The sequence below is a fragment of the Leptosomus discolor genome, chromosome 25 (assembly GCF_034619465.1).
Source record: "Leptosomus discolor isolate bLepDis1 chromosome 25, bLepDis1.hap2, whole genome shotgun sequence".
Classification (NCBI taxonomy): Eukaryota; Metazoa; Chordata; class Aves; order Leptosomiformes; family Leptosomidae; genus Leptosomus; species Leptosomus discolor.
Genome location: NC_141415.1, coordinates 2,927,711 through 2,940,757, shown reverse-complemented (window position 1 = coordinate 2,940,757; position 13,047 = coordinate 2,927,711). Strand labels below are relative to the sequence as shown.

The 13,047-nt window shown below is 63.0% G+C and overlaps 2 protein-coding genes across 2 annotated transcripts; one reads left to right on the top strand and one right to left on the bottom strand.

Annotated features, from left to right (window-relative positions):
• Positions 1-3,123: 3,123 nt before the first annotated feature.
• GFAP (glial fibrillary acidic protein) lies at positions 3,124-10,149 on the top strand. Its single transcript, XM_086478168.1, has 12 exons — positions 3,124-3,590; positions 4,193-4,253; positions 4,652-4,747; positions 4,821-4,982; positions 5,915-6,040; positions 6,255-6,475; positions 6,689-6,732; positions 7,414-7,499; positions 7,838-7,875; positions 8,256-8,313; positions 9,396-9,468; positions 9,935-10,149. Exons 1-12 carry the CDS (start codon positions 3,124-3,126, stop codon positions 10,147-10,149), a joined length of 1,647 nt encoding a protein of 548 aa, XP_086334294.1.
• Positions 10,150-10,952: 803 nt separating this feature from the next.
• Positions 10,953-12,197, bottom strand: FAM187A (family with sequence similarity 187 member A). Its single transcript, XM_009946979.2, has one exon. It carries the CDS (start codon positions 12,195-12,197, stop codon positions 10,953-10,955), a length of 1,245 nt encoding a protein of 414 aa, XP_009945281.2.
• Between the last annotated feature and the right edge of the window lie 850 nt (positions 12,198-13,047).

The following is a 13,047-nucleotide window of genomic DNA, read 5'->3' as shown; positions in this document are numbered from 1 at the left end:
GGGCCACTTGCTCAGTGTCCCAAGTGTGCAGGCACGAGGGGGGTGGAGGCTGCCTGCCCTCCTGCTGCCGTGTGTGTGTGTGTGGGGGGGGGGAAACTGCTTCTGTGCTCTTGCCCCGCTGCTGCCACCCTGTCTCCTTGTCCCCCTGCGCTCCTCCCTCCAGCTGCTTGCCAAACCCCAGGCCTGGGGCAGGGATCAAGCTGTGGGGGGATCACACCTCTCCCCCCCCACCCCCTCTTTCCTGCCAGGGCACATCTGGACACGGGCACATCTGGCTGCCTGCCCCATCTCCTCGTAGCCACCCTCAGAGGTGACCAAGTGTGGCAGGAGCAGGATGGGGAGGGTGGGCCCAGCTCCGGGCGCGCTGCTGTCCCACGGGCCTGGGGTCACCAGCTCCTCCTGCCCTACTTTCCTGCCTGGCAGCGGCAGATCTCGCCTTTGCCTTTGTCTTCTCAGAGGCTGGAAGCTTCTAATTAAAACTTCCAGCCTGCTCCCAGTTCGTTTGTCTCATTAAGAGGGGGCCAGGGAGGAGGAGGAGGGGGGAGAGCCCAGCTCTGCCTCCCCGCAGCCGCCGGAGTGACAGCTTTCCCTGCTTTGATCCCGGCTGCGTAGGAGCTGGGAGAAAATGAAATCTCTGGGGAGCGGAGCAGGGACTCGCGCAGGACCCCGAAGCCCCCGCGTCCCCCCTGTGTCCCCCCCCGCCCCGTGAGGGCTGTGCACCCCAGGAGGCTTTAGAAAGTCTATAGGGACAGAGGTCCCCTGTCACCATGGGCTGGCACACAGCATGTGTCCCCAGGGGTGCCAAGCTTCTGGCAAGCTGGGGACGCCAAGTGTCACGTGGGGGGTACATTGGTGCCCCAGACCAGGCGTTTCCGTGGGCAAAACCCCTGCGTGTCACTGGCCCAGGACAGCCAGGGGGACATGGGGCTGGCTGGGGACAAGGAGCTTCTGGGGATTAAAGGGGGATGTGGCAGCAAGGGGTCGTCCCTGAGCGCTGCTCCAGTGCCACCAGTCCCGCCAGTATGACCCGTCCCAATGACTCTGGGTCCCCACAGATTGCACCCATGAGCGCACAGCCATTGCCTCAGCCCTCCCCGACCGGCTGCCATCAGTGGCCCAGCGGTGGTGGCGGTGGCCCAGCGATGGTGGCCGTGGTCCAGCGGGTCCTGGCCGGGTGTCCTTGTCCAGAGCGGGCAGGAGCCTTTCCCGGCCATCGGCTGCCATCTAGCTGCCAGCCAGCAAGACCTGTCCCCATCCCTGTCCCCGCAGCATCCCCACCAGCACCCCAGGGACCACCCTGTCCCTCAGCGTGGTCCCAGCCGCCATTTGGGACACCCACCCCGATGCCACCACATGTCCCTTGTGTCCTCAAAACACCCCCGTGCCCTGCCCAGGCTGTGCCTAAGGCCTGGCCGTGCCCAAATTTGTGGCCAGGACACTGTGGTTCAGAGGGGACAGGGCTGGTGGTGGCTCTGTGCCCATCACTGCCACCGCCCCTGGATCTGTCCCCCAGTGGTTCCCGGCAGCGCGGTGCCCTGGCACAAAGACACCCCACGGCTGTGCCGGGCAGCGCCGGCTCCGGTCCCGCACAAAGACCCTTTCAGCCACTCGGGGAAAGCCCCTGGCACTGGGCCCCTGCCTGGGGAGGGGTCCCAGGCTTTTGTCCCCCCCGCCATGTGCCAACGGGGGGGCAAAAGACCTCCCAAACTCAGTGCACATGTGACCGGTGACGTGGCCGCACGCACAGAGCCGTGGCAGGATCGGGTCCCCCCCGAGCTGGGAAGGGGACCCGGTGTCCTGAGCCCCGGCCAGGCTCTGGTGGCGACGGGCCAGCGCTTTTACAGACCCACCGGGGTGGAAAGGACTTTGGAGGCTTCAGCCACTTAATTAGCAGCCTGCCTTAATTAGCAGCCTGCCCGCGCTGCCAGGCTGCCTGCGAAGTGTCGCGGCCCGCTGGGGAGACGGGGCTTCGGTGGCTGGTGCTGAGCTGCTTGTGCCGGGGCTCGTCCCGGGGGGATGCGACGCGGGGAGCGTGGGGGTGCGTGCGTGCGGGTGCATACACGGGAGGGGGGAGAGAGCACACGGTGTGGGGGGAGCGTGCACACGTGGATGTGCACGCGCGTGCGTAGCAGGACGGCTGCGCGTGTGTGCCGCGTGTGCGTGGAAGGGCGGATGGGTGTGCGCAGCTCTGCGGGTGCACGCGTGTTCAGGGAAAGCGGCGCGCGCGTGCGTCTCCGTGCGCGCTGCGTGTGTGCACACGGCTGTGCACGGGGAGGCGTGCGTGTTGCACGTGGTGTGTGTGCCCGTGGGCACGGAGGGATGGGCGTGCACGTGCGTGTGGACACGGTCAGACGTACGTGCGCACCTGTAGGTGCGTATGTGCACGTGAGTGTGCGCGTGCACGCGAGTGGATGGGTGCGTGCACGTGGGCAGACGTGCACGTGCAGGCGCGTGGATAGCTCCACGGAGGTGTGCACAGGATGGAGCGTGGGTGTGCACGGCAGGGTGTGCGCACGTGCCTGCAGGTGTGTGTGTGCACAGCGGGAGGCCTTGCACGCGCACACCCGAGCTGCCCACCATGTCTCCCTGCCCCGAGCACCTCGAGACGCTGCTGGGCCCAGGGGTGTCGTGGGGACGGATCCCTGGGGTGCAGATAGAGCCCGGGCCCTTGCAGTGGGCACCCTACGACACCGCACCCAGCACCCACAGTGCCTCGCGGCATTGCCCCCAGCACCCACGGCACCCTGCGGTGTTGCACCCAGCACCCACAGTGTCCTGTGGCGCTGCACCCAGGGGATGGTGGCCAGGCCGCCCTTGGTGTTCACCCAGCACCCAGCCACCCACGGGTGCCTGTGGCCACCACCCTGCCTCCCCGCTTGCCGTGTGCCCCAGGCCCCTCCTGGCCCTGGCAGCGCCCGCTGGGGGGGCAGGCGGTGGGCAGGGGGCCGTGCCGCGGTGCCCGGGCCGGGTGCCAGGGTGCATCCGCCCCCGCCGGGCGCCACAAAGGCTGGCTTCTGTGCCGGCCCTCTGACTCCCTGGCCGGTGGCCAGTGCTGGGAGGGCCCGGGGCCCCCAGGCTCCATAAAACCCCCCTGGCCGGGCATATCGCGCCCATCCCTTCGTCATGGAGAGCCAGCGTCTGTCCTCCTACGGCCGCCGCTTCGGCCCCGCCACCCCGGTGTACCGGGTTCTCCCCGCCAGCCCCCCGGCCCGGCTCCGGGCGCCCCGCAGCACCCAGCTGGGTCCCCGCATGGGTGCCCGCCTGGGGTTGGGCAAAATGGACTTCTCGCTGGCCACGGCGCTGAACTCGGAGTTCAGGGAGACACGCACCAACGAGAAGGTGGAGATGATGGAGCTCAACGACCGCTTTGCCAGCTACATCGAGAAGGTCCGGCTCCTGGAGCAGCAGAACAAGGTGCTGGTGGTGGAGCTGAACCAGGCGCGGGACCAGGAGCCCTCGCGTCTGGCCGACGTCTACCAGGAGGAGCTGCGTGACCTGCGGCGCCACGTGGAGCAGTTGGCCACTGCCAAGGCCCGTCTGGAGATCGAGAGGGACAACCTCGCTGAGGACCTCGGCAGCCTCCAGCAGAAGTAAGGTGCTGCCCTGCTTGGGGTAGTCCTGGAGATCAAGGTGGCCACCACGACCAGGGTGATGATGGGACCAGGTGGTGATGGGGACCAAGGTGGCCACCAGGACAGGACTGAGAGTGGCCACTGGGATGGGTGTCAGGGTGACCACCATGACCAGGGTGGCCACTGGGACCAAAATGGCAGCAAAGACCAGGATGGCCACCAGGATGGTGATCAGGGCTGTCTTGGGGACCAGGGTGGTGGCAAGGACCAGGGTAAACCCTGGGTCTAGAAGGGGACTGGAGTGTCCTGAGGGATGAGGGTGGCCACCAGGATGAGGGTAGCCCTGGGGACCAGGCTCTGATGGGCACCAGGGTGGTGATGGGGACATGGGTGGCAACAGGGACCAGGGTGACCCCCTGAGAACAGTGTGGGATGGTGGTGAGGGGGTGTGGGACGGCCACACGCACTGACATGGGGTGCAGGTGCTGGTGGCGTGGAGTTGTATCGACCCGGGGGGTCCATCTGTGGGGCTGAGAGTAACCAGTAATGGTGCCTAACGAGTAACGGTGCTGAGGGGGTCACGGTGCCGGACAAGTAACGGTGCCTCTGCTCCGTCACAGGCTGCAGGACGAGGTGACCCTGCGGCTGGAGGCCGAGAGCAACCTGGCTGCCTACAGGCAGGTGAGGGCAGGGGCTGCATCCTGCGTCCCCCATCCTGCACCCCAGGGGCTCAGCCCCCAGCTCAGCCTCCCGTGAGGATGGGGCAGGGATGGAGCAGGGATGGGGCAGAGGTGGGGCAGGGATGGAGCGGAGGTGGGGCAGGGATGGGCAGGGATGGGGCAGAGATGGGCAGGATTGGGGCAGGTATGGGCAGGGATGGCCAGGGATGGCCAGGGATGGATCAAGGATGGGGCAATATAAAGCAGGAATGGGGCAGAGATGGGGCAAGGACGGGGAAGGGATAGAGCAGAGATGGAGCAGGGATGGTGCAGGAACGGGCAGGGCCAGGTGGCTCAGGAGGGAACAGCCCCGGGTGGCCAGCCCTGGGGACACTCCCTCCTGTCCCCCCGCGGTGACAGGACGTGGATGCCGCTGCCTTGGCTCGCCTGGACCTGGAGCGGCGAGTGGGGACCCTGCAGGATGAGATTGCCTTCCTCCGCAAGGTCCACGAGGAGGTAACCCCGCTCAGGGGGCTGGAGGGGGGTCACGGAGCTCGGGGGGTCCAGGCTGAGCCCCGCTGTCCCCCAGGAGCTGCGGGAGCTGCAGGAGCAGCTGGCCCGGCAGCGGGTGCACATCGAGGTGGACGCGAGCAAGCCGGACCTGACGGCCGCCCTGCGTGACATCCGCAGCCAGTACGAGGCCATGGCCGCCAGCAACGTCCAGGAGACTGAGGAGTGGTACAAGTCCAAGGTGCGGTGGGAGCCCAAGGGATGGGTGGCCTGGCTGTCCCCTCCCGGGATGTCACCTCAGGGCTGGGCTTGGGTGGCTCTGCTTGGTGGAGCCTGTCCCCTCGTGGGATGTCACCTTCTTGGGGCTGGTGTTGACCCCCCCCAGGGTTGGGTGGTTCTTGGTTCTTGGTGGTGGTGCATCGGGTTTGGCATCCCCACTCTCCCCACTTCTGTCCCGTGATCTGGTTTGGTCCCCATGGAGAGCAGGGATGTGTCCCCCATGGTGAGTCACATGGGCAAGGTCCCTAAGGAGTGGTGTTCACAGCGATATGGCCCACGTGTACCGTCCCACGGGAGCAGGGACATGTCCCCTGTGACATCCCAAGGCACCAGCCCTCCCACCCGCAAAGCAGGGACATGTCCTCAGCAAGACCTGCCATGAGGGGTGTGTCCCACGTCCACTGTCCCATCACCTCAAGGGAGCAGGGATACGCCTCCACAACACGTGCCATCGGCTACACGCCCCACGTGCACTGTCCCTTCCACCCACAAGAGCAGGGACGCGTCCTCAGCACCACACGCCGTTGGAGGCATATCCCGCGTGTGCTGTCCCTTCCTACCGTGGGAGCAGGGATGTGTCCCCATGACACGTGCTGCCGGGGCCACAGCCCTCCCATGGGAGCTGGGATGTCCCTGGCACACGTGCCTTTGGGGATGTCCCAGGTGTCCCTTCCTGCCACGGGAACAGGGACATGTCCCCACTGCCACACCACGTGTATGTCCCATGTGCACTGTCCCACCACCCTGCAGCATCAGACATTTCTCCACACCACGTACTCCCGGGCCCATGTCCCTCCTGTGGAGCAGAGCAGTGTCATGTCCCCACGCCGTGTGCCACCGGGGTAGATCCCCGCTGTGTTGTCCCACCCCACGGCACGTGTCCCCCCCCTGCAGTTTGCAGACCTGACGGACGCAGCCGCCCGGCACGCAGAGGCCCTGCGAGCAGCCAAGCAGGAGGCCAACGAGTACCGGCGCCAGCTCCAGGCCCTCACCTGCGACCTGGAGGCTCTGCGGGGCTCGGTAGGTGATGGCCGAGGGGTGCAAGGCAGGGGGACATGGCCTTGGGGAGCTGCCACCACCACAGGGTTCCCTGGCATGGCGGTAGGGACCACCACCCAGTGCTGGGGGAACGGCTGGTCCCCAAGGATGGGAGATGGATGGGCACCACGGAGACCCCCTAGCTCCTGGGAGGAGGTGGCCATGGAGGGTGTCACCTCCCCTCATGGCCCCCCAGAACGAGTCCCTGGAGAGGCAGCTGCGGGAGCTGGAGGAGCGCTACGCCCTGGAGACAGCTGGCTACCAGGACATGGTGGTGCGGCTGGAGGAGGACATCCGCAGCCTCAAGGAGGAGATGGCCCGGCACCTGCAGGAGTACCAGGATCTGCTCAACGTCAAGCTGGCCCTCGACATCGAGATCGCCACATACCGCAAGCTGCTGGAGGGCGAGGAGAGCAGGTGACGGCAGAGCGGGGGCTCCATCCTTCCCCTCTCCACACCCCCAGCCATGCCCCAAATGAAGCCCAAGTCCTTGTGGTCCCTCTAGGGTGTCCGGCTCGGTTGGGGACCATTCTCCAGCCCTCCTGCCCCAGCCCTGGGCAGGGTGGAGCTGGTGGGCAGTGGGTGGCGGGACCCCTGTGCTCTTCCCAACGCCCCCTGTTACTCCTGCAGGATCACCATCCCCGTGCAGAACTTCTCCAACCTGCAGATCCGAGGTGAGGTTGTGGTCACATGTAGGGCAGGGTGGGCAGGATGGTGGTACAAGCAGGGGTGGCTTCTGGGGGTTCTGTGGAAGGATGTGCCATCTTGGCCATCCCTGCCTGATCCAGAGGGACCAGGAGGTTTTCCTCCAAACCTCAAAGAACCTGGACTCCTGGGTTCTCTCAAGATACGGGGAGGAGTGTGCCATGGCCAGATCCCCAAGGCTGAACATGCCCCCAAGGCCGATGATGTCCCCAAGACTGACTATATCACCACATCCCCAATGCCAACCACACCTCCAAGGCCAATTGTGTTCCCCAGTGCCAACTTTGTCCCCAAGGACAACCCTGTCCCCAAAAGTCCAATCGCATTCCAAAGCCACCCATGTTCCCATGGCCAACCACATCTCCAAGGCCAAACAAGTCCCCAGTGCCAACTGTGCCCCCAAGGCTCATCACATCCCAAAGCCAGCCACATCCTCAGTGCCAGCCACATCCCCAATGCAAACTGCATCCCCAAGGCCAACCATGCCCCTGAGGCCAACAGTGTCCCTGAAGCTGGTCACGTCCCCAGGGCCACTGTCTCCCATGGTTCAGGGTTTTCCAGCCCAAGCTGTTTCCTTTGGACCCTCCATTTGAGAGGGGCTCGAAGGGCTGTACCCAGGGTCACTGTCACGTCCTGCCCGTGTCCCCTAGAGACCAGTCTGGACACTAAATCCGTGTCAGAAGCCCATCTGAAGAGGAGCATCGTGGTCAAAACTGTGGAGACCAGAGATGGAGAGGTAGGAAATCCTCATCTGTGTCACCCACGCTGCCTCCCCTCCACCCCTGCCTCCCCATGGGTTGTCCCCAAGGGAGTCATTCATCATGCACATGGGGCCACCATCCCGCAGCCCCAGGAGCAGCCCAGGCAGGAGCCAGTGATCCCAGTGCCCTGAGAGCATGGCATGAACTGGTTCTCGACTGTGGTGGAGCTGAGCCTGGCAGCTTCTAGAGAAAACCATCCCTGTCCCTGTCCCTACCCCTGTCCCTGTCCCCAGGCTTGTTCAGAGCCCAGGCAGGCTCAGCTGGGGAGGAGAGCCTGAGCGCGGCGTGACGGTCCCTCTCCCTCCGCCTCCAGGTGATCAAGGAGTCCAAGCAGGAGCACAAGGAGGTGGCGTAGGGCGGACGAGTTGCAGCAGCCACACGCTTGTAGCCGTAGCTCCGTAGGTCCCATCCGATGCTGCGAGGGAGCCCCACGGCCGGGCACGGGTCACGGGAGGAGCTGGTGGAGCTTCGGCTGGAGGGCACCTCCCTCCCATCCCCCCCTCGCCTCTCCCACGTCGCCCTGTGCCCCAGGGACCCCCCTGGCACCCTGGTTGGGGCTGGCTGCCAGCAAAGCACCCGTCCGACCGGGCACTGTGTGGGGAGGGGATGGGCAATACCTGGTGGAGGCGAGCGGTACCGGGCAGAGCTGAGCTCCCCTGCTGGGATGCTGCCACATTCCCACGGCACGGAGGGGCCAGTAGTTTTGGGGCTGTGCCTGTGCTCCCCCCAAGTCTCCAGCTCGTCAACGTCCGTCGTGTTTCGATCTCCGTGCACCAGTCGGACAAGACGGTGGTGCAAAGAGCAACTCTCCCTGCACCCCACCTTGCTGCCCTCTCTCTTTGGTTTGGGAGGCCACCCCAAATCTCCCCAGTGCACCCAGGCCCTGCGCACCCTTGCGGTGGGGGGGCTGCAGGGTGTAAGGTACCAGCTGTGAGGGACATTTCCCCGTCACCAAGTACCGGGTGGGCTTGGCCAAGAGGCACGGGCGGGAGGAAGGGGAGGATGGAGAGGCAGGGTGCTGTCGGGAAGCTGTCAAAGGATGATGAAATGGGATAACGAGGGGTTCCTGGGGATGCTGGGGTGTCTGGGGTGGTGTGTGGGGCTGGAGCAGGGGTGGGCACAGCAGCTTGGGTGGCCTCAAGGGCTTCTCCTGGCACAGAGCTATGGGGCTGTCCTGACCCCCACTGGGTGTCCGCCACCAAGGTGTCCCCATCGCCGTGGTGGGGAAAAAACAGTCCCGAGGGGCTCGTGGCGAGGGGTGACCCACATCCCTGCGCCTGGCCCCGTGCTTGGGGGGGTCCCACGCAGGTGAACATGGAGAGGAGGGGAGTGCAGAGGAGGAGGAGCAGCGTGCCGGGGCACCCACGGGTGCTCTCACAGTAGGAGGTGCCTCTTGCTACCCAGGAGTGACAAGGGAGGACAGAGCCGTCCTCGTCCTGCCTGTCCCACCCAGGGTCACACCAGGAGCCAGGGGGACTGGGGATTGGGGTTGCCCTGGACACAATCCCGGCCACACATGGAGCCCAAGCCCACCCACCTCGTGGATATTCAAGATGGGGTTGGAAAAATCCCTTGTCCCTGGGCTCCACATGGCCCCGTCCCCTCACCTGTCCTCCTGTGCTCCCCCCAGACCAGCACATGCCACCGGCCCACCCAGGGCCATTGCCAGCCCGGTGCTTGCCCGCAGCCCCTGTCCCCACCTTCGATTTAGCTACTGACCACGAGTGAAACCTGCCCTGATGCCACCTAACGTAGGAGCAACAACCCAGCAGGACTTCTCATACCCTGTAAGCCCTTTGGGATGAGCACACGGGGTGCCGCTCGGATGCCATCCCCCTTGTCCCCTCTGTCCCCCTTGTCCCCTGGCTCAGCTTCGCAGCTACCGACTGCAGAAAGGCCATTCCCAGGGGCAGGAGATGTTCTGGGAGGCCCAGGGGCTGCCAGGTTTGGCATCCATGGGGGGATGGCGGTGGCCTGGGGGGTGGCTCGGTCCCCCATGAGCAGCCTCCGGCTGGAGCTGTGCAGCCCACGTTGCTGCTGAATTAATGCACTAACGCCCGCAGCAGCTTGAGATGAGAAATAAAGCGAATGCAAGCGCCGTGCTTCCGTGGTCGTGCCTGCAATTCGCCGCTCCACAGCCAGCGCCGCGGGTTATTTGGGATTAGGCAGGGCGGCGAGGCCCTTCGCGAGCCCAAACCGAGCTCAAAGTTGCCGGGGGCTCAGCGCTGTACCCCAAGGCATGGCTGACCCCTGGGTCAACACCCGTAAGGGATTGCAACGCAGGGGAGGGGGGTGCAGGAATAACCCCCCCAGAGCCGGCAGCGAGGCAGCGGGGTGGCAGAGATCCCCTTCCCAGGAGGGAGGGAGGGGAAGCAGGGATCTGCTCGGGGTTCTTCAACCTCAAACCCAGCACCTTCCCCGCACAAACCCAGGCTGCAGCTCCTGGGAAGCTCCTGGGATCGGCTGCAGCTGTCAGGACTGGTGCTGGTCGTGATGGTGGATTTTAGATCCTGCACATCATCTACATGGTTCAAGTGCTGGAGCATCACTGGGACCCTCAGTGCTGCTCTCCTGGACAGTGGGATTTCTCTTGGGAAAGCTGAAAACCCCAAGCCACATCCTTGAAAAAAGGATGGAGATAAGCTCCATGGGGAAGTTCTGCTCCACGCTGAGGAGCAAATGAGTGACCACCTAAACCCTGCAGAGATGCCACCCTCTTTGGAGGACATGCAAAATGATTTTGTCAGGGATAAATATTGACTCACAAGTCTGTGCTGAGTTGGGTGAGTTAAAAATAACAACCAAAACCCAGAGAAATTTCTGAAGGAAATCACCAGATTCATTTGAAAAATATTTTTTTCCTTCAAAAATGAAACTTTTAAACCGAAATTTAAAAAAATGGGTTTGCTTCAGCTAAGGAGCTCAAAGGAACATTGAACAGTTTGAAATGATGGCGCTCAAAGTTCTCAGCAATGAAAAAAAGTTAAAAAAAAAAAGGGTGAGAAAAGCAAGAATTAATCGGATTAAAATAGCTTGGTGGATCTTTTTAGCAGCCTCTTAGAAAAACAGCTCTAATAAATCACCGATGCGGATTGAGACCTCTGTAGAGCTTGGCCAGAAGATCTTGCAACAACTCCAAGAATTCTTTTGAAAAGGGCCGCATTGAGATTAAAACCCCACCACAGGCCAGCAGCAGAGCCAGGAACAAACCACGGTGGTGTGAAGTCCCCGCCTGTCCCTACTAAGCCGTGCCAACCCGCAGCACGGGGAGGTTTCCACGTCGCTCCTCACTGTCACACTCTTGACCCAAATGGGAGGATGAGGGGGCGCTGCAGCATTTTGATTTCTAGTGGTCAGGACATGATGAATTTCTAAGCGGAGGATGGTCCGAGGGGTACGAGTGACCTGTCGGGGCCGTGGAGGAGATGCTATATCCTGGAGGAGCGCCTGAACGCCCGCCAGTAGCAGCGGCTCACGTGGATGACGATGAAGATGACGCTGATGACGATGTAGCTTATGCCGATGACCTTCATGGCGTAGATTGTCTCGGGATCGTTGAGCGACCGCCGGCGCTGCTGCTGGTGGAATACACTGAGCCGGAAGCCGGCCACCATCTCACCCTCCCGCCAGCAGAAGTAGGTCCCTCGGTCGCTGGCCTGGACCCGCTGGATGTGCAGGTGGTTTCCGTGGTCGATGAAGACCCGCATCCTCTTGTTGACACCGATGAGGTAGCGGGAGCGGTAGAGCCGGACGGAGTCCTTGTCCCAGGCCACGGCATGCTCAGGCCGGGCTCCGGGGCACGTCATGATCAGGCCACTTCCAATGGGCTGCTTGTGAAACTGCGTGGGGACGCGGGGCGCCCAGGGCTTCTTGCCCAGCTTGGCAATGACATTGGAGAGGGCCTGCAGACCTTCCTTGGGAGCCTCCTTCTTCAGGCAAGGGGTCAGGCAGCTGCGGATGGCCACCTCGGGTCTCCGGAGGCGGCCAAGGTGCCGGAAACTCGCGGGGACAGCCTTTGAGCCGCAGGACGTGACGTTGGGCACAGCGGTGCGGTACCGGGGGTGCAGCTTGGCACTCTGCATGTAGCAGAGCCCGATCCGCCGCTGCTCGCCTCTCACCCCACAGCGGTCGCATCTGGTCCAGTCCCAGAAGGTGGTGAAGAGGCTGAAGAGCTTCTCTGAGTAGTCGTCCTGGACATGCTGGCCTCTGTCCACAAAAGCCGTTGTGATGTGGCTGGTGGGCTGCACGTCTACGTCGTAGCCATAAAAGAAGTCCCCTTTCTTAGTGCCACACAGGTAGTGCCCTGAGTCCGACACCTGGGCACGGAAGAGGATGAGACTGAACATCCGGATACTGAAACGCTTCAGCATGTCACTGCCTGTGTGGATACGGCCCGAGTCAACGATCATGGTGCCGGCAAAGTCCGTCAGAACTCTGGTTTTGTGGCTGCCCATGTTCTTCTGGAAGTACCAGATGACAGAAGAGACCTCTTCGGGCTTGCAATTGCAAGGGAGCTCGAAGGTCATGTCAGCCAAGTAGGCGGCGTTCTCAAACATCAGGAAAGCAGGACAAGCCATTCGCTTGAACACATCTGCTTTCTCTTCGATTGCAAAAGCATGGAGAGCATCCACCAGGCAGAGGAGAACAGCAGCCGCCAGCAGCCTGGTCTCCATCACACCAGGCGGTCTCTGCAGTCAGCAGAACTTACCCAGCCACCACGTCCTCGGCAGGGACGGCAGGGGTTGGCAGGGACGGCGCTGGGCAGGGACGACGCACGGACCAGCTCGCTCACCAAAGATGGGGTTTGCAAACGACCCCTGCCTGGTGCACGTGGCTGACAGCAGGGATCCAACAGCAGCTGACACGCCCCAGCCCAGCCGAGTGTCTGCTGGGAAACACTCCGTCCCACCCGGGGCAGGCTGTTCCCCGGACACGGACTCTAGAACCTCTCTTCCCTCACAGCTGCTCTGAGCATTGTTGTCCGTGTCCTGGGCAACGAGCGGGCAGGTCATGTGTGCAGCACAGCCGTGGAGGGAGGATGCGGGGATGGGAAGTGTGGTGGGAACAGGGGAACCGCTGCCATCTTCTTGAAAGGCTCGCGTGCAGTGAATGTTAATTATTGCTCTGACCCCTCTAAGCTCAACAAACCCAGAGAAGACCCTCCTCCGACAGCAGCTGACCACTGTAGCCCAGAAGAAGAGGTTTCAAATACAGTATTTCAGATTTCTACATCCTCCCTGTTGGCTTTCCAAGGGTTTGTGTGATGAAGCCCCTCCACACAGGAAAAGTTTGAGACTCCCCCTCTCTGAGTGATCGAGTGAGGCTTTTTGTTCACATCACCTTTGCCTGGGCTGATGGTGGAACCAGCCCTGGAGACCTTAAACGCATCTCTCCTACGGCGAAGGCTATTTGCTCCCCACTGACTCTGGCTGGACCTTCAGCTCAGCTGTTGGCACTTCTTGAGCGGACGCTCAGGTCAGACCAGAGCTGTCTGATTGGGAAACCGATCCCAGCTGGTCTAAC